Raw genomic sequence first — 22,086 nt, 5'->3', positions numbered from 1 at the left:
CTCCTGCCGAATTCGCAACAAACCAACAAAACAATTTTGCAGCTGTCACTGCTGCTCTGATGCGTCCACTGTGGGGCTCTCCCAGAAGAAATCGTTCTGTTTTTTCTTCGCAGTAGACACAGCTGAGCGGAGGACTCAAAATGAGCATGCTTTCCAAGCAACGAGCGCAAGGAAAAAATAACAGCGATGGAAGCCGTAAACATACCTTCCCCTGGAGGGTCAGCTGTGCGCAACGGGACTTAAAAATACCTTGGCTATGTTCAGCGTTATGCTAATGCTCCTGGTCCCCGAGAAATCCTCAATATTTGGGGGCCACTTTCCCACCACTGCAGCCTGGGGGCTTGTCCGGGGTGGGCTTTGGGCACCGAAATCATGCCCATCGCTAGCTTAGGGTGAAACCAGCACGGTCGGCTTTTGCTGTACGGTAACTCCATGGATTTTCTGCTCAATGAGGCTGCTCAAGGGTTAGCAGTTGCCCACTGGGAGGTACTCACTCATGTGCCAATTCATCTGGGCAGCACCCAGGACGGCTGTCAAACAGAAGGGCAACCATCGCCACCACAGCTTTCTCCCTCCTTGTTTTAATTCTTTCGCAGAATATTTCTACCACCTTTCCTGATGAAGAATTACCCACCTGATAGCTCCCCTCCCCTTTAACATGCTTATCCCGCTCCGAATCTGCGAGGTGTAACACCACCAAGGAAGGTCAGGATTCACAGAAGCTAATGGTCTGCTTTGAGAAGCCGAACAAGAGTCCCTCAAGTGCTGCTGCTGGTGGCACAGCAGCGAGTCGCGACGGAGGGTTAGAAATCTGAAATTAAAATAAACTGCTTAAAACCTGCAGGTACGGGGAGAGATGCAGGAGACTGAGTAAAATGGGACAATCTTTTAACCCAATCAACAAAGTGCTCATTGTTCCAGTCTAAGACAAGTAACGTAGCAATAAATATTGAGCAAAGGAAGTTAACCTGTATCCACAGCCTTTGAATAAACACAGAAGTTAAAAGTAAAATCAATGCGAGGCCTTTGGCTCTTGCCAACTCGTGCTTTACTTGTTCTTGCTTGGCCTTGTTTTTACTTTGGGGGATTTTCTTTGCCTTCCCTTCTCGTTATTCACACTTTCCTTTTACACCTCCTTATCACGCGACAAAAGGACAAACAAGGAACCGCCAGCACAGAACCCATGACACAAGTGGCCGTGCTGCCGGCCCTCCCGGGGGCAGACCAAAGGGGGAAAGGGGCCGAGGCAGCCCCCAGCCCCGCGCAGCCCCCAGCACTAAACGCTCCCGTTAGCTCCTGCTTCTCCTCCTGTGCTTTATCCCCAGCCAGCGAGACAGGTTGCCACGGAGCGCATTAATTCTGACTTCGCTTTCAAATCACACTTTATTCATTTGAGCATTATTATATTCCGCGGAACCAGGCGTGAGCATCATGCAAAAGGTATTCTGGTCCGCAGTGGTGAATACAGCTGTGTAGGCAGAGGAATATTTGTTTTCCAAGTAATTTGTGCACATTCACAAAATTACAGCTGTCTGCAGTTCTCCTGAAATATCTGCCCTGCTGTTTACAAGCCATAAAATATAATCTGTCTTTTGTAGAGTTCCAATTGGTAAATTTGGAAATATATATATATAAGTGCATTTTTTTTTTTTTTACACTCGGGTTGGCTACTTCCCGTTCCGTGCTGCACGGTAAGCCTGGAGAACACCAGCACTAAGCTGAGGAGCTGCTGCCCTGAGACACGAGCGGACAGGCCTCCCGTGTGCCACCATCGCTCCCCGCAGAAGAAAGACCTCACGGAACAGGGACACGGGGCACAAGCCAGCTTCAGGGTGCCAGGCTGCTGCTTTGGCCCCAGGAGCTCACGGGGGGATGAGGCTGGGGGCTCACCAATTAACAGCACAGCCGGTGACACCGGTGACAGCACAGCCGTCCTGCAGCAACACCAAGAGGATCCGTGTGATGGAGTTTGTGCCGTGGCTACAGACCAACAGGCTGGGTCGGCGACTGGCATCTCCCGGCACACTTATCTGAGCTACTGGGAGACAAAATGCTCCTTTAGATTCTTTTTTATTTATTTCCAAGGAAAGGTGGGAAAGTTCACACAGGTTTTTCTGATTTTTGCCTCTTGCTTGAGGACTCTGTGGCTGCACCTTACACACTGAACAACTGACTTTGCCTCAATCCTCAAAATACGAATTGAAAACGTGAGCTGTCCTTCTCTCCACGAGCTGGAACAGCTGCCAACAACCAGAAGCAGCCCCTGAAGCCCCCTGCCCCAGCACAAACCATGAATATCACTTGGGCCTTAAGTCTTGGTGAGCAGCCAGCGCACAAAAACAAACATCCTACCAAGAAATCACTGTGGGTCTGCTCACTGCCACTGAACAAACCAGAACGGATCACGCTGGTGCTAGTGGAGTGACTTTGGTGCACCACCAGACGCAGGAAACCAAACCCAGCTCCATGGGACGCCTCAGCTCCAGCGCACACCCTGGTGGCTGTCACTTAAACCTGGGAGAAATCTGGCCCCACCTGCGCCCAGTGCCGCAACACATCAAAGAGGTCTGCTTGGCTGCACAGCTACGCAGCAAAAGGCTCAGAATTGAGATATGCCACTCAGGTTAATAACTTAAACCACAGCAAGGTATTATTTGAATCCCTACTGCTCAAAAAGTCCAAGCCGTAAGTGAAAGGACTGGCAAGAAAGGTTTAATAACCACACAGACCACTTTAAAAATCCTCCATCAGCGTGCCTCGCCGCGCTACTTACTCCGCACACACTGGTATATGGCATGATCTATGGAGCTGCAACGTGACTCCGGTGACGTAAGGCGATCGAGGACGGTTTTCCGAGCGGCCACCGGTACCGAGCTCCAGCATCCGCGACCTCGGCGGCTCCGGCGCGGGCACCCCTGGCTCCCCGCGCCCAGGGAGCAGCCCCAGCGCCACCTGACGTCCTCCTGGCCGTCCCCTGCCTCCCCTCGCCACGCAATTTCCAAATTTTTTCAGCTAGACACGCTAAAGCCAGGACGTAGATTTTCCAATTAGTCTCTGTTTAAACATCTGTTGGTAGACTGCATTTAACATTAGTTATTTGAGCAAAGCACAATTTGATTAGGCTGTCTGAAACGGAGCCAAAGTCTGCAAAATAATAGCTCAATTAAATTTTGTTTTGCTTTCATTTGTCTTATACTTTCCTGAGTGTGATACAGTTGCATATAATCAAGTAAACTAATTCCTTTCAAAATGAGAGATTTCAGTGCCTTTCCCATCTTCTCTCAAAGTTTATTTAATAATCTATTCCATCTTCTCTATGCTTCATCGAACTTCATCTTGACGCAAAGTACATTTCTTTCTTGTGCCTTCAGTCTACTTCCATTTTCTAGGCTTTCACTGAACTCAGATCATGCGCCATTAATGTTACACCTTAAACAGATTAGTAATTTATAAAAGGCAGATTACATTTACTGGGAATATAAGAACATTTCAGCAACGCAATATTTTTTCCTTTGCACACACCACAAAGTATTTTGCCAACCTAACTACACAGCTGTAAAACTGTCAAGCTCCACAGCCAAATTCAAACGCATTCCCAATTGTTTCACTGGTTTTAGTTTCTAAGTTTCTGCTTATTCTGATATGTTGCACTTGTTGCCCTGAAACTTCAATATTAGCTCTAGAGATTTAAACACATGAGGCAAACAGCTGCTCTCCTCTGCTCACACAAGCTAGATCAAAATGCCTTCTTCTCTGTCTCCCTTGCTCTTTTTTTTTTTTTTTTTTTTTAAAGCAAATTGCTATAACTCAAGTATTTCTTGAGTTGACGGTTTCAGGGCAAAATTCTGCTCTGTGATCATCGCTGCAGATTTCTCCAGCGCATACACCTCTGGGCTGGTGCACAAGGAGCACCAGAGAGCCTCACCACGCTGACTAAGGAAACTCTGCTGCAAGGATTAAAATGAAAAAAAAGTCACAGCAGTTCAGCTGATATGTAGATGTGTGTATGATTTAAATTTCAACATTAAACATTTAAACACACTTGCGTTACAATGAAAAAAAAGTATGCATTCTTTGAGAGAAGAGCTTCTTTTAACCTAGAAGAGTGTTGATATATGGTACTTTTTCCCTCCCGTTTTTTCAACATACTTGTTGCCAAGTGTGAACACAAAGGGACAAGCTGAAATAGGTGTCTGGCAGGCTCTTCCCCGCGCAATGCTGAGAGCCACCAGCCCTGCTGCTGTCGTTCAGCCCCGTCGCCTCCAGGCAGCCCGAGCGCAGCCCCGCGGCCGAGGCAGCCTTAGGCGTGAAGGCTGCTCCGGTCCGTGGAAGTTCAAAATGGGATACGTCCTATTTAGAATGTAGAGAGCGACTAAATATGACAACCATCTGATGTATGAAAATTATTCACAACCAAAAACAGACAGTCTGGAAATAGCTGGGATGACTTCATTTAGACAGAATTACCCGAATCTGTTTCTAATATACACAGTACACATAATAAATTTCTACAATATGACAAGGAAAACAAACTTAATAAAAGTTCCTGATCTTTTGTTACACAAGCAAGCTATAGCCATGATATGTTTATAATATTTTGCCCATGATCTCACAGCTCAGAAACAAAAGCTAAGCAACGCACCAAACAGTCCCTAGGTATGACTTCACCTCCCCGCGACCGTAATTACACGGATGCGCACACTGCCCCAGCCTTCCTCCTCCCACCGCCATTGCCGCGGCCACCTCCGACAACTCCTTGCAGTGCTGCTTTTGACTAATCGTTTCCTTTTCTCCTTCTAGCAGGCACCATTTCACTTGGGAAGCTGCAGATTTCTATTACGAGAGTTTGTTTTTTCCAATTACACCAGGACTCATCTGAACGGTAAGAGATTTTTAGCCTGTTTCCTTCACTCCTGGTTATTTGACAAGTGCTTGAAAACCCTGTTATAAACAATATCTGCAGGAAAACAGATGATGTCTTACGATCACAGAAGGTAATTTTTTCAAGAAGCAAACTTTTTGAGCATTTCCCAGATGCACCGCGTCAATCTTGCTGCGTTCTCCTATCTCAGCTGGTTTCCCAGCCCGGGCACGGTGCCAGGCGGGCCGGACTGCCCCTCGTTGTCACTTCTGTTCGATGGCACTTGCACCCACTGCTGTTATTCCAGGCTTCAGGAAATTTTCTAACCGCTGGACGGGCTCCAGTGCTGCGCACTAATAAGTTGCAGATTGGAGAGCTCGGAGAGCGTGCGCGCATGTGTGTGTGTGTCAGAGCAGTGCCACGGTTTGTAGGAGGGGGGTGGGGGGGAAAAAACAGTAGTTCAAAAATGCTGCCTACTCAAATTGACAGAAAAGTGACCTCTGCACTTCATCAGAAATTCCTGCAGACTTACAAAATAAAGGAGTTTGCTTTTATCACACACAGTAAGACTCATATGGAAAAATGGAAACACTACATCACTTGACCTCAGGATGCCCCCTTTTCAACCACAGATGAACATTATGTATAAAAATTGTAAATCAATTTGAGATGTATTAAAAGAGATTCTCTTTTTCTGTATTAAAGGTAATACCTTTTAATCTCTAGATTTATTTTGTACTGTAGGCTAAATGAGGAAGACTTAATTTCTGTAACCGAGTTTTGTTACTCTTAAGTCTATTTAGCATCTCTGCGTGGTGTTCACATAATTTCCTACACTTTGCTTGCATCAGGAAATAATGAGCAAGCATCACTTACCCAACACTGAGTCACAAATATTTGCCTACATTAACAGAGCATTAAGAGCCATTTCAAACAACCTAAGGAAATTGTGTTAGCCTTTAAACTGTGATTCACTGCTTAGAGAAATTAAGAAACTTTCCTCTTTTAAAGGCAAAAATCAGCTGTGCAACCTCCTTGCAATATCATTAGGTCCTCGAGCAGACTTTCCTCTCAGAGATCCCAACACAATAGATTTCTTCACTTAATGAAATTACTTTTGAAATTTTCCTACACTCAGTGTTGGGTACTTTGAAATTTCAATCTTTTCACATCCTTGAACTCTCATCAACATTTTTTTCCAGACTGTGTCAATAAAATTGATTACTTGCAGTTCTGAATTCTGTTCTGCACATGGAAATAAAACAATTTGTTTTAAAGTATTTTCTGAAGAAAGGAGAACTTGGCAATCAGATCTACTAGATCAAAAAAGACACACCGGGGGAAAAAAAAAAAAAAAAAAGGACAAACCAACTAACCGAGCCTTCCCTACAAAAACGGAAAGAAAAAGGAACCTCTCCAGCAAACAAAAGAAAAGCGATGTCCTGATTTTATCACAGCAGCAGTGGCAGCTAAATTCCTGACGTACACATCATCAGCCTCACCGTTGTTCTCCTGATTGATTTATCTCCCGGTCAGATATGAACGATCTTTTCGGATCATTAATATGTTCATTAATTTGTTATCAATTCCAACTCGCTGTACTTAAATCGCTCTGTACCATGGCTCAAAAGTGCCTTGACAGCTTTGCTGCAATCACGCTCGTAAGGACCCCTGACTACACAGTTGTTGAGATGCCTCATACCTACAACCAATCTGTTGCTTTTACAAGTTTAATCTAGGTATTAAGGAGCTGATTGTGGAACCATGTCGATATAACATCTTCAACCCAGCTGTACATCATATAAACCGCTATAGGAGGGGGGCAGGCTCCCATGATTCCTAGCAATAGTGCATACCTTTAACTCCCTGATCTGTAATACTACAAAATACTGCTCTCATTTCTTCCCAAGCACAAGTGGACTAGCAGCAAGGGTCCAACAGTGTTATTCCTAATTACCTTTTTTCACTCTTGATCCTGTGGCGCTCATAATTAGTTACCTGGGGCTGCAATCCAATTTGAAGTGATGACAAGAAAGTGATCCATGAAAAAGTAATAAGTTAAATCCAATTTCAGCCTTCCTCTAATTAAATGCACATGGAACTAATGACTCAAACCCTACCATTTCAGTGATAATGGTAATTAGCGAGGTGGGAGTCACTCTCTTTTTTCAACACTGTAGGTGTAAACCACAAGGTAAAATGGCAGGAGCACTCTTAATTACATGTGTCATTTTGTCAGCAATTTACACGTTTCTGACCAGTCAGGAATGTTTCATTTGTTTTCCCCTTCCACGATGTGGCTATAACACCCAGGCCATGCTCGGGCACAGCGAGCCCTCTGACCTGGCAACCTGGTCAGGAATCCCCTTTTTTAAAAGGTAAACGCTTCATGTAAAAGCAGAAACGTGCTGGAAAATCTTTTTTGGGGTGCTCTGGCAGGACAGAGAGCCAGAGGACGCCAGCTCCTCTACAGCACGCAGACGCCGGGCCTACAGGCCCCATGGAGCCTGGCACCCGAAGGGCCCTGAGGAGCTCCCCACTCCGACCTCAGACAAGCCACTCGATGTCCCCTGCCTCCATCTGCATGGTTGTGAGAGAAGAGCCGTATTTGCTCACATTTCTCACACTGCCAGCTCTCACCGTGGCTGGTTTCCTAGAAGCCACCGTTTTTTGGAATCGTGTATTTCCAGCACTATCATAGGCTTCTTTCAAGAAAAACAAGTGTGTCTGTCACCTTTCTGCTCAGGTTGAAAAGCTGGAAAATCTGAATACTCGAGGTTTTAAAAAATCTAAAAGGGTGGCAAAAAAAGGCCTCCAGGTTTCACTGAAAAAAAAAAAAAAACACAACAACAACAACAAAAAAAACCCCTTAGCATCAAAATTTTCAAGCTGATCGTGTAATTTTGAGGACCTGACTCAGATTTTGTTACGTTTTGGGGTTGATGATATTAGCACTTCACAGGCATATTCCAAGGACTGACTAATACCTATAATTGGGCTTAGGAGGAAAAATAAAGAGCTAAAGGTCCTTCAGCAGAAACCAGCAAAGCTCAGCTCAACTTTGCTTTATATCTAAAGTCAAAAGAAAAAAAAAAAGGACTCAAGTAAAATTTTCATAGGCGAACTATTTAAGTGCTGCAGAAGTGAAATCTCAACCCAACTAGAGTTGGTGGCAGAATTTCCACTGCCTTGACTGAGGCCAAACTCAGACAAACTCACGTGTTTGTGAAACAGATACTCATACGAATACAATAAATACGCTTGCAAATGTTTTTCCCCTTCCAAATCATCTGCTGAGGCATAATTTCTCTACCAGTTGTTCAATTTACTGCTATGTAAAAACGTACAACGTGCGTAAAACCCGAGGCTACGTACCCTCCAAGTGAAACAGAGTACCCTTCCCTTCACCTTTCAGTGTTCAGTACGTTTCCAAGCGAACACTTTCTAATTTCATAAAAAACAGTAATTGCCCAAAACAACAAGCTACAGCAGATTACCCTGCTCTTGTGATTTTTCCTCTTCCTCTTATCTATCTCTTGCTCAAGATACTGAAAAGAAATATAGGATATTGCAGCATGCAAATTAAATTCTACAAAAGCCCAGCCAAAAGCCTGCTTTAAAAAGCACCAGTATGCAAAGGCGAAGACAGCTCTGTCCCCTCCGCCTCCCCCAGTCTCACCCTGAAAACCTGAAAGAAACCCAAATTCTTTCCTTGGCCATGACTTAAAGGGAAGATTTATTTTCTGTTTTGTCAACAGAAAACGAAAGTTTCCATCTTAGTAATTTCATTATTTCTTCTCTCCAAACACACACAGGTTACTCTAAAACAACAAATCTCATTTAATCACATAAAAAAGTCAAGTGATCGGTTTCAATTGCAAGATACTGACTTGGACGTCCTAAATCTGTTTTCAGTCCAGTATCCAACAGCTCAATGCAACACACAACATTTACGTCTTTAAAAAAAATTGTATTTTTAGTATTGCCAAAACACACATGCACTTTTACTTTCTTGGGAGAAAATGTGTCTCTTGATTTGTTTCCAATCTGTGTGTTCCTGCCAACAACTAAAATGCATGAAGAACAAAAATGAATAATCGTTAAGAGCATCAGCAATTAAAGCTGCAAATTTTAATCAATACATCTATTAATACAAAGACGTATTTATCTTGGCCAGGAAAAATGTGCAAATTCTCAAAAACCTAAGCATACCTGGCCTGCTAAATTATTTGTTTTACAGTTTCAAGGAGATCTAACATCTATGGCAAATATATTATCAACTGTGCGTTAGCCTTTTTCCACTTCAAGTGATTTTTGTAGGTTTGATATTTCTTATATTCTTTTCCCAATTGCTGTTACTAAATCCATTCCTTAACTTTCAATTTTCTTTTGTTTGTGTCATCAGGCTGTGAAACTGGAGGTCACTGCCAAATATAAAGCACAGCAGTGTGAGATAGGCTCAAAATGTGAGTCATCATGTATTTGGAGATTTATTTTTTTCAACTATCAGCAGAGCACATCTCTACTCCTGCGTCCAAGTTCTTATAACTATGTATCTCGAAATTTGCTAAAAGCAGGTCTCCAGGTACCGTTATCAAGGTCAAGAGGTCCCAAAGACGATGGCCGGAGCCCATTGTCATGTAAATGCCATTCAAGGCACCCCGCCCCAGCGAGGCCACAGGATGCCAGCATGTATTTAAGCACCGTGGCTATTTGATCAGTGAATAAAGAGGGAATATAGGAAATTATCCACGAGGCGATAACAGATTAGCTACACAGCTATACTAGATTAATTCTCCACACCTGTTTGTGCCAGTTGGGTTTACATGACAAAGCCTGCCAACCAGCGTTAAATGCTGAGCCCGCGACGGACGGGGCTCTCCCCACGCCACGCTCCAGCACTGCAGCCCCACAGGACCCCGGGGCCATCTTACCGGGAGAACCGACCGTGGGTGAAGGGCATCCCGTCCCTGGTGTCACACAAACACAGCTCCCCACCACACATGGCATGGAGCTTCTCACTGGTGCTGGCCAAGCACAGGAGACGGCAGAGTTAGGCGATGGCTACGGTGTTCTTGGTATGCACAAAGTCTGTTTGTCGGGAAAAAATACAGATCTGCTAACTGCTGGGGCTGTCCAGCGAGACCGATATATATTAACGACGTGCAAAAACGGCTTGGTTCATTATTCAAGCAAATTTTCGAAAAATGGGCGCGTTTCCACCACCCTCGGTATTTATTCTACATACTGTCAGAACGGGTATTGCCTCGTCAGCGCGGTGTGATCAGACGTCGGGGCTGTGGGTGTTTGTGTGTGTGCAGTTTTACTCAAAAATCCTAACCCAAGCGTCGTGATTTCCTTTCTGTCATACATCGCATTCTACGGATGCACTCGAGGTCTGTTATATTCAAGAGGACTTCCAGTACGTTTAAGACCGCAAAAGCTCCAGGAGTGAGGAGGAAAAAAAAAAAAAAAAAGGACTGGGCAGTCATTTGAATCAGTGAGTGACAGGCTGGGCCAGCTCTCTGTATACATTAATAAATTAGAATTTTAATTGTGTCTCTGACTGCAGGAGCTGCTCCAGTACTTTAATACGTACCAACAATTGGCTATGTTATGGAATCCGCGATGTGGCCTTCACTGTTGACCTCTGCAACACAATTCCCAGTCTGACTACGGAAACTGTTTGGTTTGATCCTTTCAACTTATTTGAATCCTGACAAATAAGCTCACAGCTGAAAGGTCAACACAGTCATATTTCATCCTCTGGAGCTATTCTTAAGACATCTGCACAACAAAGCACTTCTTTTAGTACCTGACACTGGACCTAGCCAGCACAATCTCTCATTAAAAATGTCCCCAGTGGAAGAGTCTATTAAAAGGCATATGGATCAGCTATGGATTTACCAAATAAAATATTTTTGAAAGCATTAATGTAACAGTTTGGATTATGGCACTCTACACTGCCAATAAAACGTATATTTGCCCAGTGACAAAATGCTTCATACTTTCCAAAAGAATAATAGCTCAGCTATAAAGTGTGAGGTGTTGTCCAGCAGCATGAGCACGGGGGTGGGAGCCAGGAACTCATGAATCTTAATCCTACCTCTAAAACCAATTCCCTCTGTGATCCTAAGCAAGTCACTTAACCTGCTTCCCTCAGTTTCCCTGTCCAGAACTGGGATAATGCTACTTACTTATCAGACTTTCCTTCTGGGGATGTTTTGGAGATCAGTATTTGCAGAATGCTTTGAAGATGAAATCACTACACAAAAGCTAGAAGTTGCCCTCGCCGGGCCAAGGGCTGCAGTTAATAGATATTCCTCACTTAGGCAAAACTCCCCTTGAAGTCACGGTGAGCTTTATTTGTGTAAGGACCACAGGATCAGGTCCTCTAGCTTGACTGTCAAGGCCTTTAGTGATTTTAGCTTTACCTTCCATCTTCTACTACATATTTAAAGAGTCTAGGATCTGTATTTCTGGAGGAAAATAATCTGAAGCACATATAAAAGGCAAGAGAGGCAGCAATGCTGTCAGGGAACTCATGGTGATAGTATATCAAACTAAAAAAAAAATCAGAAAGAGCAAAACAGACATGAATTTGACAATGTGCTATGACAACAACTGAAAAAAAAAAAAAAAAAGAAAGAATTTGGGGCTACAGAGGCTGAAGCATCAGATATAGAACAGCAAGATAAGATAAATGTCCCAGCTACAGGGTTCTGTATGACTGCAACTGAGCTGCTGTGTTCAGTAACTTATTATCAAAACCAGAGTGACACGCTGCAATTGCAAAGAGTGCAATAATAAAAGCAATAACCAGCTGCAAGCCAGCAAAGTGGTCAAGGGTCTAGAAGTGCTGGTTTACGAAACATATAAAGAACTAGATACATACAATTTGCCAAAACTGGCAAGTACATGTTAGTATCTCAGATGTTTGAGGAGTGTGAACACGAGGCAAGGCAAGGGACTGACTCAGTATTTATACAAGCGGTATTACTTGGAGCAAGAGGATGGAATTAAAGTGGAAAGTTCCTGAGTGTGTGCTTTGTTATGGAAAACCGTCTGAAGGAAAATAATAGCGGTCCCACCATCACTTGGGATTTCTAACACTAGAACAGCAACAGAAAAAAAGGAAAATGTGATACATGATCTAATAGTTCTTCCTTGTCTTTAACTCCTGTGATTTATCCCACGAAACTAGCAGAATGTACTCCAAAGCCACATATGTGTGCATACATCTTCTGTTTGGGAGTGCTATATTGGTTTTAGCTTTCTGAATTCATAACAGCGCAAAGCCTGATAATATTTGGATTTTATTTCTGAAGATGTCCATAAATCAGCAGACAATAAAAGGGAAAAAAAACCACACTGATGATATCCTAATATTTTCCCAATATCCTTGACACAGCAAATCAACAGTCTGAGTGAACACAGACTACACACTGAACAGCAATCAAACAGAAATGTTAATGCAAATCTCCTATGCGCACTGACACTATAACAAAAGCTATTCCATTTTGTAATAATCCAAGCCCACTAGATGCTAAGTACACGCTCCAGATTTGTAAATATGTCGTGGGTAGGATTTTCAAGAGCACCTAGCTCTGTTCCCCACTCCGCTCCTGCTTACACGAGCCACAGCTGCTCTGTGCACTTCCCCCTGGAGGAAACTGGTTCAAAACCAAGTGCTCCTGCAGGTCCCATGCCAATGCTCACAAAGGGGAGCATCCACACACCTTTCACTAGCAAGAGCCCCCCACAAAGGACGTCAGCTTCCCTTACCTGAAGGGCTGGCTGTTTGTCATTCCTCTTCGGAGACTTTAATCCACTAACTTGCTGCTGCTGCTGCTGCTGCTGCTGTTGCTGCTGCTGCTGTTGCAGTAGAAGTTGCCGTGCCACCTGGAGAGCCTGTGAGGAAAGAGTGGGGAAAATTGAGTATGCAGCAGACAGGAGGTGGGGAGCTACAGGCACAGCGTATGGTCAAGACACCCCCTTTGGTAACATCGGGTACCGCTCCGCTCCCAAAGCACGTCCACTGAGGAAATCCCAAAGCAGTGGCTTTCAGGAAACCAATCTTTGCACTTGCACACAACGGGGTGATATCCACCCAATGCAATTCCCACTTCGACTATGGACAAAAACAGCAGCACGTCCAGTTCAGCTTCCATGTGTGAACGTGGAGTAACTGCCGAGATCCCGGTGGTGACCACCGCCGGGTTATTTGTGCCCTCTGCCTCGAGCTGCACATAGCCCCGTTTGCTCCCAGGCAGCCTCACGTACTAATTTTTGCGCTTTTGCACTCCTTTTCTCCAGGGGTCAGTTCTGGTTTACAGAAGAGGGCAGTCGTATAGCACGGTCTGCTCTCCTGAGCACCGCAGGAAGGCAGAGAAGTTTCTGGAAAGCTATGGCAGGAGAGCTATGGGTGAGCAGCAAAGGGACCATGCAGAGCTACGGGACGAAGGGGCAAGGGACACGGTGCCTGAAGAGCCAGCGAAGCATCACTTGGTGGTGGATCACTGCAAAGTTCTTTGCAAAGTGAGGGAAAAGCAGCCCTGGGCACTGGAGCCAGCTGCTCTGCAAGGCCCTATTTCTTCATCGAGTGGGGAGAAGACAGCACGAGGAGGTGAAACCCAGGGGAAAGCAGGAACAGGAGCGAGTACCTCCTCCTCAGCCCCGAGCCAGGGGACTGGAAGAAGAGGCTGGTCCCTGCACAGTGGGCTGCGGCACAGCTGAGGCTCAGCTGGCGAGACCCCAGCCCGCGGCTCCTGAAGGATTCACCAGCACCGGACTCGGGCTTTCTTGGTCTCCTTGGAGACGTTCGGTACATGTGTAGGTGGCAAAGTGGGAAGGCTGAAGACTTCATTAATGTAAAACAAGAAAAATAGTCCCTTTGCAAGATGCCTACATGGAAGGAGGGAAAAAACCTTCCCCGCTCCTACCGTGTATGCTCTCCGAGTGATTTAATTAATACCTATTTAATTAAGGAGTCAGATACGCTTCGGGTTTCACTCGCTTCTCCAAGTTGCCAAGTGTTTCATCTCCGTGCCGAGCAGCCGGGCAAGGCTTGACACTGAGGATAACGCACGTGCTGGAGGGACGGTGGGCTTGGGGCTGCCACCCCGCAGTAAGGCCCGGCTACTGCACGGCCTGCACCATGGCTCGCTTCCCAGGGGACGTCGGCAGCCCGGGGGCCGAGGGACGGCTGCTGGTGGCCAGCCCGCCAGGGCAAGCACGAGAAGAGGCCTTCCAGCACCCCAGGAACTCGCCCTCGCTTCAGAGGTGATAACAAGCCTCCACTGGATCAGAAAACCCCGTAAGCGCGGATGTGATGTCCAGCAGGGCTTGGGGCGACCAAGGTAAAATCAGATCGTGCGTTTGCAGCCGGAGAGCCAAAGCTCAGCACCCGCAGCACCTCTAGCACAGCGTGGAGACACGGCACAAAGACCCTCCGGCCCCAGAGCCTACCGGGTACAAAAAGGCAACAAAGGAAACCTTTATGCACAAAGTGCTCAGTACGGCTAAAATATATACGTATAATTTCTATTGAATTAGCTTCTTTAGCTGTTAAAGCATCTTCAAGGGTGAGCAGAGGCAGCAGAAAAATATCCTCGAAGATTTAAAGGGATGGGCAACAAACAGTCACCTACTTAACAGGGGTGTTGTATGGCTTATTTAATTAATGAATACTTGTAAAGCACTCTGAGTTGCTCAGACAAGAAGCGCTATACAGTACAAGCGCAACATATTATTATATATTATTAAGACTGGCTCTGCCAAAGAATAATTCCAGGTAAATGTGCAATCAAATGATCATTTTAGTTCCCAGTAATTAGATTCAATAGGCCAAAAAAACCACGGAAGCCTTTCTTTAATCATACACTAAACAATCAGAACATCCCTAACCTTTCAAGCTACAGCCTTTTTGAATAAAACATCATCAACTTATAGATATTATTCCAAAAAGAACCAGCCACCATATGTGTTGTCTCTTTGAAATACAGTTGCTATAGCAGACCCTGCATGCATTTCATGTGATATGATCATATTCTATCCGTTCTGGCAGCTGAGAGGTTGCACAACTAAAATTGGCTGCCAGAAATTTTTGAAGATTCCCAGAACAAGTAGCTGTGCAAGAAATGCCTGGTTTCTACTGGAGCTGGCTGCAAGCTCCGTGCAGCCCGGCGGGACGGCCGCCGCCACCACGAGCCCTTCGGCGCTCGTCCCGATGCCCACGGGGGGCTCTGCCCGCCGCCGAGGCTCCCGGGGGGCGCAGGCAGCGCTCTGCCCCTGCTCCAGTCCCACCCGCACCCATGCAGAGTCGGACGTAGTGGCTGGAGGGAGCATCGCGGACTGGCAGGGCCAGCATCAGGAGGACGAGAGAGGTGCAGGTGAGGGTGAGACGGCGCTAAGCTGGCAGCTCAGCAGATCGCAGCCTGAAGCGGCATTTCCCGTGCCTTCGCTCTCAAGATTTTGCTCTTCCGCTTATAAATAACCGGCAGCAATAAAACCTAAGCATCAGACGAGCTTGGGTTTAAGATGCGGAAGGAAGGTTGTGTATAGCTCAGGTTGGTTCTTACTGCGTGCCTGCACCAAGCAGCCACTGCGCCTTTGGAGGGGTCCCGAGTCACTCTGCCTCTCTGCCCTTCCATGCCCGTCCCTTCCCACCTCGGCACGCTCACCCCGTCCCTCCAAAGCCTCACCACCACCCCTTACACCTGACGGGGTGTGTGAAGGACGGCTAGCTCCTTCCAGGAAGCACTAGCCCTCTTTTCCCTTACATGCCGAGCACCTGAAGCTCATTTGGAGACCCTTTGTGCAATTAATTTGCCGATGCCGGTTCAAGCCCAGCGACACCTGCCCTCGTTACGGTGGCACATCCCAGTTAGGGCAAGCTGTGGAGAGCTGTGCGTGGCAGCGCAGTGCCTCCACGCCTCCCCCAGCTTCACGCAGTGCCCGCGGCCGCCCCGAGCCCGGCTCCTGCTGCCTGGGGACCCCACCACGGCCACGCAGCCTGCTGGTGGGGATGCACGGGGAAATTAATTCGACAGCGAAGTCGGTCCCACAACCCTCATCAGCACGGAGATTCACGAGCAGGCCTGTACATTAATAAAGCTTCCTGTGGGAGTAGATGTTGCCTTTGATTTGCATGTGAATTCAACGCTAGTGAAAAGTGCCAGACTGTCAGACATGGAGACCAAAGTCTCTTATCTTTCCAAAAGCTTCTGTAGCAGTTTCCCCACATTTCCTTAATCATCTGCCTTGTCCTCAACTTACTGAACAGGCAGTAGAGAGTAAAGCTGGACTCGGTTCAACTCCTGCTGCTGCCAAGTCCTGAAACAAGGGTGCCAGGACTGTTTACCGCTAGCCAGCAGCTCTGCTAACGTGGCCCTCTCCTCGCGAGCGGGTGCTCCGACATCTCCAAGCTCTTCTCACACATCCCTCGTGACTGCATCCGAAACCTACACCACGTGCGTGCACTTCTGCAAGGGAACAATTGCTGGGGCAGCGGCACGGCAGCTCTGGCTTGTGCGTCCCGGCGGCTGTGGGATCGTTTGGGGACGGCAGGTAGGGATGCTGAGCGCCTCCGAAGCCACACAGGCTCAGCACCCGCGCTGCTCCGAGTGCCTACAAGCCCCATCACAGCTGCGCCAGACTTTTGGAGCAAATACAGCCAGGTGCCAATCCCGGCCCCCAGCAGCTAATCGCACCACATCGGCAATCATCCTTCTCTCTGCACAGCAATACAAATGGTAAATCTTCCCACTTACTGAAGGGAGAGAAAGAAAAGCATCCCCTGGCAAGCGCAGCTCCTGAGTGCCACAATTTTTGTGTAACTGCAAGACACAAACAATTTTTGGTCACTATCAACACGGATTTCAAAAGATGATTTCAGTAAAAGGCTTGCTACCAACCGAGCCATCTCGATTCTGCTCTGCGCTACATCTCAATGCAAGACGCAGTGAGTGAAGTCCTGAGCTGTTTTCTTATCCATTAGGAAATCGACCAGAGATAAGATTTTCTTGCGTAAAACAGAACAGCAGAGAGGCAACTGAGATGCTGCATTTTTGAGACGTTATGCAAACTTGGAATGGTGTTCGGGAGCAAACATGGGGTGCCACCTAACCCAGGAAAAATGCTGACACCAAGTTCCCCATGCAACGAATCCAGCTTCTTTCACCCCAAGATGCTGCAGCCCCCAGAGCTGAGACACAGCAGCACCGAGGGGGAAGCCCCTCTGAGCCCTCTCTCCCTACGCTCAGGGAAGGAGCAGCCGCTCGCTGTTTCCCAACTACAGAAGCACCAGGAAAAAAAAAAAAGAGAGAAGAAAAAAAAAAGTGATACGTCTGAGATGACCAAGACAATTTTATTGCAAGATAGACGGAACGCGACTTGTTTGCCCAGCTGTTGTTTGCCCAGAACATCCGGCACTGTTATCACTGAAGTTACTGGTGTAATTTGACATTTTCACGCAAGCAATTCAATCTTTCAATTTCACCATCCTCTTAAGGCGAGTTCTGCTCCAAGGGGGAAAATGCAGCACTGCCTCTGCCTTCAAATGACCAGGAACTCCTGACTGGGGCTGGGGGCTGGGAAAGAGAAACACACTGGAAAAAGAGGGTAGCACTTTAAAAATAGAGATGCTGCTTAAATGCCATATACTTGCTTACGGTAGTAGTACATAAGGAAAACAGTAACGAGATCCAGTCCTATGGAGCCTCTTGCTAACTTGTTCCACCGCTGGAGCCAGTGTAATAAGGCGGTGAGTCTCAAACTGTTTTTCCATCAGCCTACTTCTATTGAGGAGAAAGAGCTCAAGCCCCTCCCTTTCCATCTGCTGGAGCCGATATTAATATCAATCAGCTGCTAATGAAATACGAAGACTTGCAGCCGCTACGGCCTGCCCGCAACGCGAGGAGAAGCTGGTTTCTGCACCGGAGCTTCATCCCACCTGGGAGCACCGGAACAGCCAACACGGGGAAGAGTGGAGAGGTGCATGTTGGTGGTTGTGGGAAGACGAGCAGAAGACATGGGACTCTGCAGAAGACACAGGACCCAGCAGAAGACATGGCACGCAGCAGAAATGCTGCCCTGCCCGACCTGTGCCCCACGGGTTCCCAGAGCAGTTTGCAGCGCTCAGCTGCCACCAGAACGCAGAACCGCGTGCTCAGAAGTTGCGAGAAGAGCACCAAGGAAATCCCAAGTGCTTTTCCAGATTCCTAAAGGTTTGGGGCCTTTCCAGGTTGCCCATGGGGAAAGCAACTTGAGGCAGGCGGAAGGAAGCGTTCCCAGGAATCAGACGGTCACACAGCCATCCGAAGTGTCCAGGCAGTACATCTGCACAGCCAACTTCATCATTATTTCAATTATGGGCATTAAAAACCAGAATAACACAACAAGCAGAGAGAGATGAGACGGAAGGTATTTTACGGGCAGAAACTATCCTTGGAAAAAACGTACCCCACCCCAGGCTGCCTAAGCGAGGCGCTCCGTATTGACCTCCAAGGAATAACCAAGCCCTGGCCGCATCCTGGCGCAGTCAGGTCCCTGCTCAGCTTCCCCCAGCCCGTCTCAGAAACACAGCCTCGTGGCACCAGGCACGCTGCCCCCTTTCCAGTTCTTTTTCCCCGAGTTTCGCGGGGGCTTCAGGCACGAAGGGCCGGCAGCCAGCGGCCTCCCGCAGCGGAGGCACGGCCCGCCTGGCAGAAGGGCTCCTCGCTCCCATTTAGCCTCGCGAGACAAGTACCTTTGTTTCTCCCGTGTGGGACGAGGGGGGATTTAGACTCAGCCAGCAATTTCTCTTCTTTCTCAGCTCCCATCTGTCCTCACACCCCGCTCCACTCCACAGCTGCTCCGCGCGGAGCAGCGAGCTGCAGCTCCCAGGCTGTGACGCCCGGATGCAGCCGAGGCGCGGAGCTGCCTCGTGTCTCTCCCCCTCCTGCCTCCCCTCCAGCTCCTCTCCGCGCCACCCTCCTCTCCTGGAGCAGCAGATGTAGAGGAGCGGTGGTAGGAGGCAGACACGCAGAGGGAACTTACACGTTGGAGGGGAGCCCTGCTGCAGCTCTCCTCCGACAGGCTGAGGAGCCGAACGACGTGTGGAAAGCGGCGAGGAGCGGAGCAGTATGCAAAAAGGGGAAAGAAAAAAAAAACAAAAAACAAAAAAAAACCTAGCGCAAAGCGACAGCAGTGGGTAGTGCTGTTCCTCTGGGAGGAACAGAACAGGGGGAGGTGAGAAGAACCAACTAGAGAGGATAGGAAAGGAACCAAAATGAAGAGGAGGACTGAAATGTAGAAGATGCAAAAAGGAGAAGCAGATGTTCTTGCAGCACTTGTTCCCTCCAAGATTCGTACCCAGCCCTTTCATCTTCCTCCAGGGCTGGGAAAGGAGCTGCTCGGTGCTGCCTCCCTGTCCCCGTCACCCTGACCTCTGCTCCAAGCACCCAAAGGAGCCAAGGCCAAGAGCAGGCGCAGGTGCAGCAGGGGGGTGCAGCGAGGCAGGGGGGTGCTGCCTTCTGCCTGCACCCCGTGCCTCGCGGGGCTGGCTCCCAAGGGGCTACCAGCCAGCTCCTCGACCCGGAGAGCTTCCACGGCGAGCCTGCCCTCGAGCCAAACGCTCGGCTGGCCCCGGAGGTTTTGCTTAGCCGCAGCAGACTTGGCCAAGTGACTAAGGGGTGATTCCCATGCTGGGAAAAGAGAAGGGACCTGGAGGACCACGTGTACAAGCCCCGACTCACATCCTGTCCCTGAAGTGACGGGGGGCAGGCTCGGAGCAAGGGAGCTGGCAGCGTGCCTCGTGCTGAAGCATCTCCTAGAATAGTTCAGTCATAAGGAAAGAAGATGAGGCTTTATTTTTCTTCCAGCAGGCTCAGTTTCCTTCCTCTGGAATAGATCCTGGCTATCAGTGGAGGAGATCCCCTCCAGAAAAAGGCACTGGAAACAGAAACCCTTTCTTCCACGCCTCCTGATGGAGCTGCCTGTGCCCCGGTGCCGCTAAGCGCCATCCCCATGGGTGCTGAGGTTACTTCAGCCGGCAGGAGGACGAGCAGACCGGGTGCTCCTGCCCCGTCCCTGTCCCTGTCCCCACGGCTGGTGGGGCTGAGCTCAGCTGCGGGGACCAGCCCCACCCAGGGGGACAGCACGGCTCCGTCTCCAAAACATCTGATTTTAATTTGGTAATTTATTCATGAATTCCACCAACCTGGGGGGAAAGGTGGCCGAGCTATTTTCTTGAAATACCACGAGACGCAAGCGGGGAGGAAGGGAGCAGACCGCGAGGGACAGTAGAAGAAAAGGTCAAATTCAGCGAACGCCCGAAACCTGGGAACCTCGAACCGGCCACGGCAGCAACAAAGGCTACAAAAATCCCATTCTCGAGGCACAAATGAAATCCTCAGGCGGCTGCGCTGTAAAAACACCTTCTGCCTCCTCTTTAAAAGAGTCACAGTCAACTCTCATCAAAGCCATTTAAAAAGCATCTGGCAAAAAGTTCCCAAACATTAAAAATGGCTCTCTTTATTTTGGCATGTCAAGATTCACAGCATGTAGCGGTCTGTACCAGCGAGAACGGAGGGATGGGCCAACACATCCTGGTAAAATGAGAAAGGATACAAATCTTGGCTCCCAGCGCAAACTGAACCAGAACTGAACTATGTCTGAGTGATGAAAAAATCTTATGGGATTTCCAGCTCATTTCTGTAGGCTCGCGATCAGATTCTGAACTACTGTGTTTATCCAAAAGCGAACCAGACCTTTGAATATTTGGAGGACTATTCACTGCTGAGCAGCGTTTTTCTTGGATGTCAAAAGCACGGGAAGTTCTCAGATTTTTTAATGGAGAAGAGAAAAGAGGGGTAAGGTGGGGGGGAGGAGGAAGAGCGCCTTTTTGTAGCTACGACATAAATAGTACATGGCATACAGCTGCCTGAACGCTTCCCTGTGTGGTCAACAAAAGAGGGAACATATTTTAAGCTTGTTTTCCAAAGCACTGTATACACAAACCCACGTTTGCAGGCCCACGGAACGAAGCCCGTGACTGCGACTTCTCACCACGCACCGCCGTGTGCTCGCCGTCGGGTGAAGGAAGGGAGCAAAACGTTGGGACAGCCCGAAATACGGCAACTGGTGCTGCAGATCCCATCTCGGTACGTCGCGTCTACGGCACAGCCGAACCCAGAATAGCTCCTAAACGCCTTATTTTAAAAGGCTCTGTTAAAGCAAAAATAGGCGAGGCTCAGACAGAGGCGACAAAAATGATTAGAGGCCACGGCAGATACGGAGCGAGATTGATAAGGGTGGGAGTGTTTAGTTCAGCGAGAGATGAGTAAGAGGGGAGATGATGAAAGTACACAAACTGTGACTCGGCCTGAGAAGGTACATCTGGTGCTATTTGCCATTTCTCATAACGCACGAGAAAGGGGACATTCAACGAAGTCAGGAAGCAACAACAACAACAAAAAATTAGAGCAGATAATGGGATTTTTTTTTTCCTTTCTTACCACACAACTCGTAATTACCCGCTGGAACTTACTGTCACCAGATAGCAGCAGTGCCAAGAGCACGGGGAGGATGCAAGGAGAGGATTAGACACTTGCCCAGATAGTAACGAGAGCGTTTACAGCTACCTTTGGAAGATAAAGATACAAATCAGGGTACAGACGTTGATGCTTCAGGGCGCGAGCCGACCTTTAATGGCTGCGGGTTAGGAGGAAGCCTTCCCCCGTGGACAGGTGCTGCAGCTCCCCGCACCACTTTCTGCCCGAGGACAACATCCAGGGCTGGGGCACGGTGAGGTGCAAAGCCCCCCAAGCCCCCCAGCAGCCCCACTCCCCAGCCACTGGGGGCCGCAGCCCCGTCCTGGTCCCCAGGGGCAGCCTCTGGGGCACGAGGCAGCTGGCGATGCCCTCCAGGCCCGGCCCCCGCCTGCGTCACCTGGCCCCCAGCCGCCTATTTCCTCTTTCTTCTGTGCATCACGTTTCGGTTTCAGGTCCGTATTTTGCTGGCCCTTCCTCTCCCCGCGTCCCGACTGCCATTTTCTCCTCCCTCCACACGACGCCCGCGGCTCCAGCCTCTGGCACCCGGCTGCTCCCCACCGAGCGCAGCCTCGTCCTCCCCGGACCAACCGGGGATGCGCGCGGATGTCAGAGGCTTCAAGATGTCAGGCAAATCTTCTTTCCCTGATCTCAAGTGGCTCTGCGGAGGGCCCCTGCGTCCCCGAGGAGGAGGAT

At 48.3% G+C, this 22,086-nt stretch overlaps 1 protein-coding gene across 33 annotated transcripts in view; it reads right to left on the bottom strand.

Moving 5' to 3' along the window:
• Positions 1–22,086, bottom strand: part of FOXP1 (forkhead box P1) — a 370,718-nt gene that overhangs the window by 97,631 nt on the left and 251,001 nt on the right. For 29 of the 33 annotated variants that reach the window (XM_035547093.1, XM_050712861.1, XM_035547101.2 and 26 more), the window contains one exon: positions 12,647–12,772. In XM_035547093.1, the coding sequence (XP_035402986.1) occupies positions 12,647–12,772 (126 nt within the window). Of the gene's footprint in view, positions 1–4,983; positions 5,517–12,646; positions 12,773–16,632; positions 16,699–22,086 lie in introns of those variants that run through there. The other 4 variants (XM_050712845.1, XM_050712846.1, XM_050712847.1 and 1 more) reach the window with 2 other exon arrangements.

This window comes from Cygnus atratus, chromosome 10, assembly GCF_013377495.2.
Source record: "Cygnus atratus isolate AKBS03 ecotype Queensland, Australia chromosome 10, CAtr_DNAZoo_HiC_assembly, whole genome shotgun sequence".
In the NCBI taxonomy this organism is placed as follows: Eukaryota; Metazoa; Chordata; class Aves; order Anseriformes; family Anatidae; genus Cygnus; species Cygnus atratus.
This window is presented reverse-complemented; position numbering and strand designations above follow the sequence as displayed.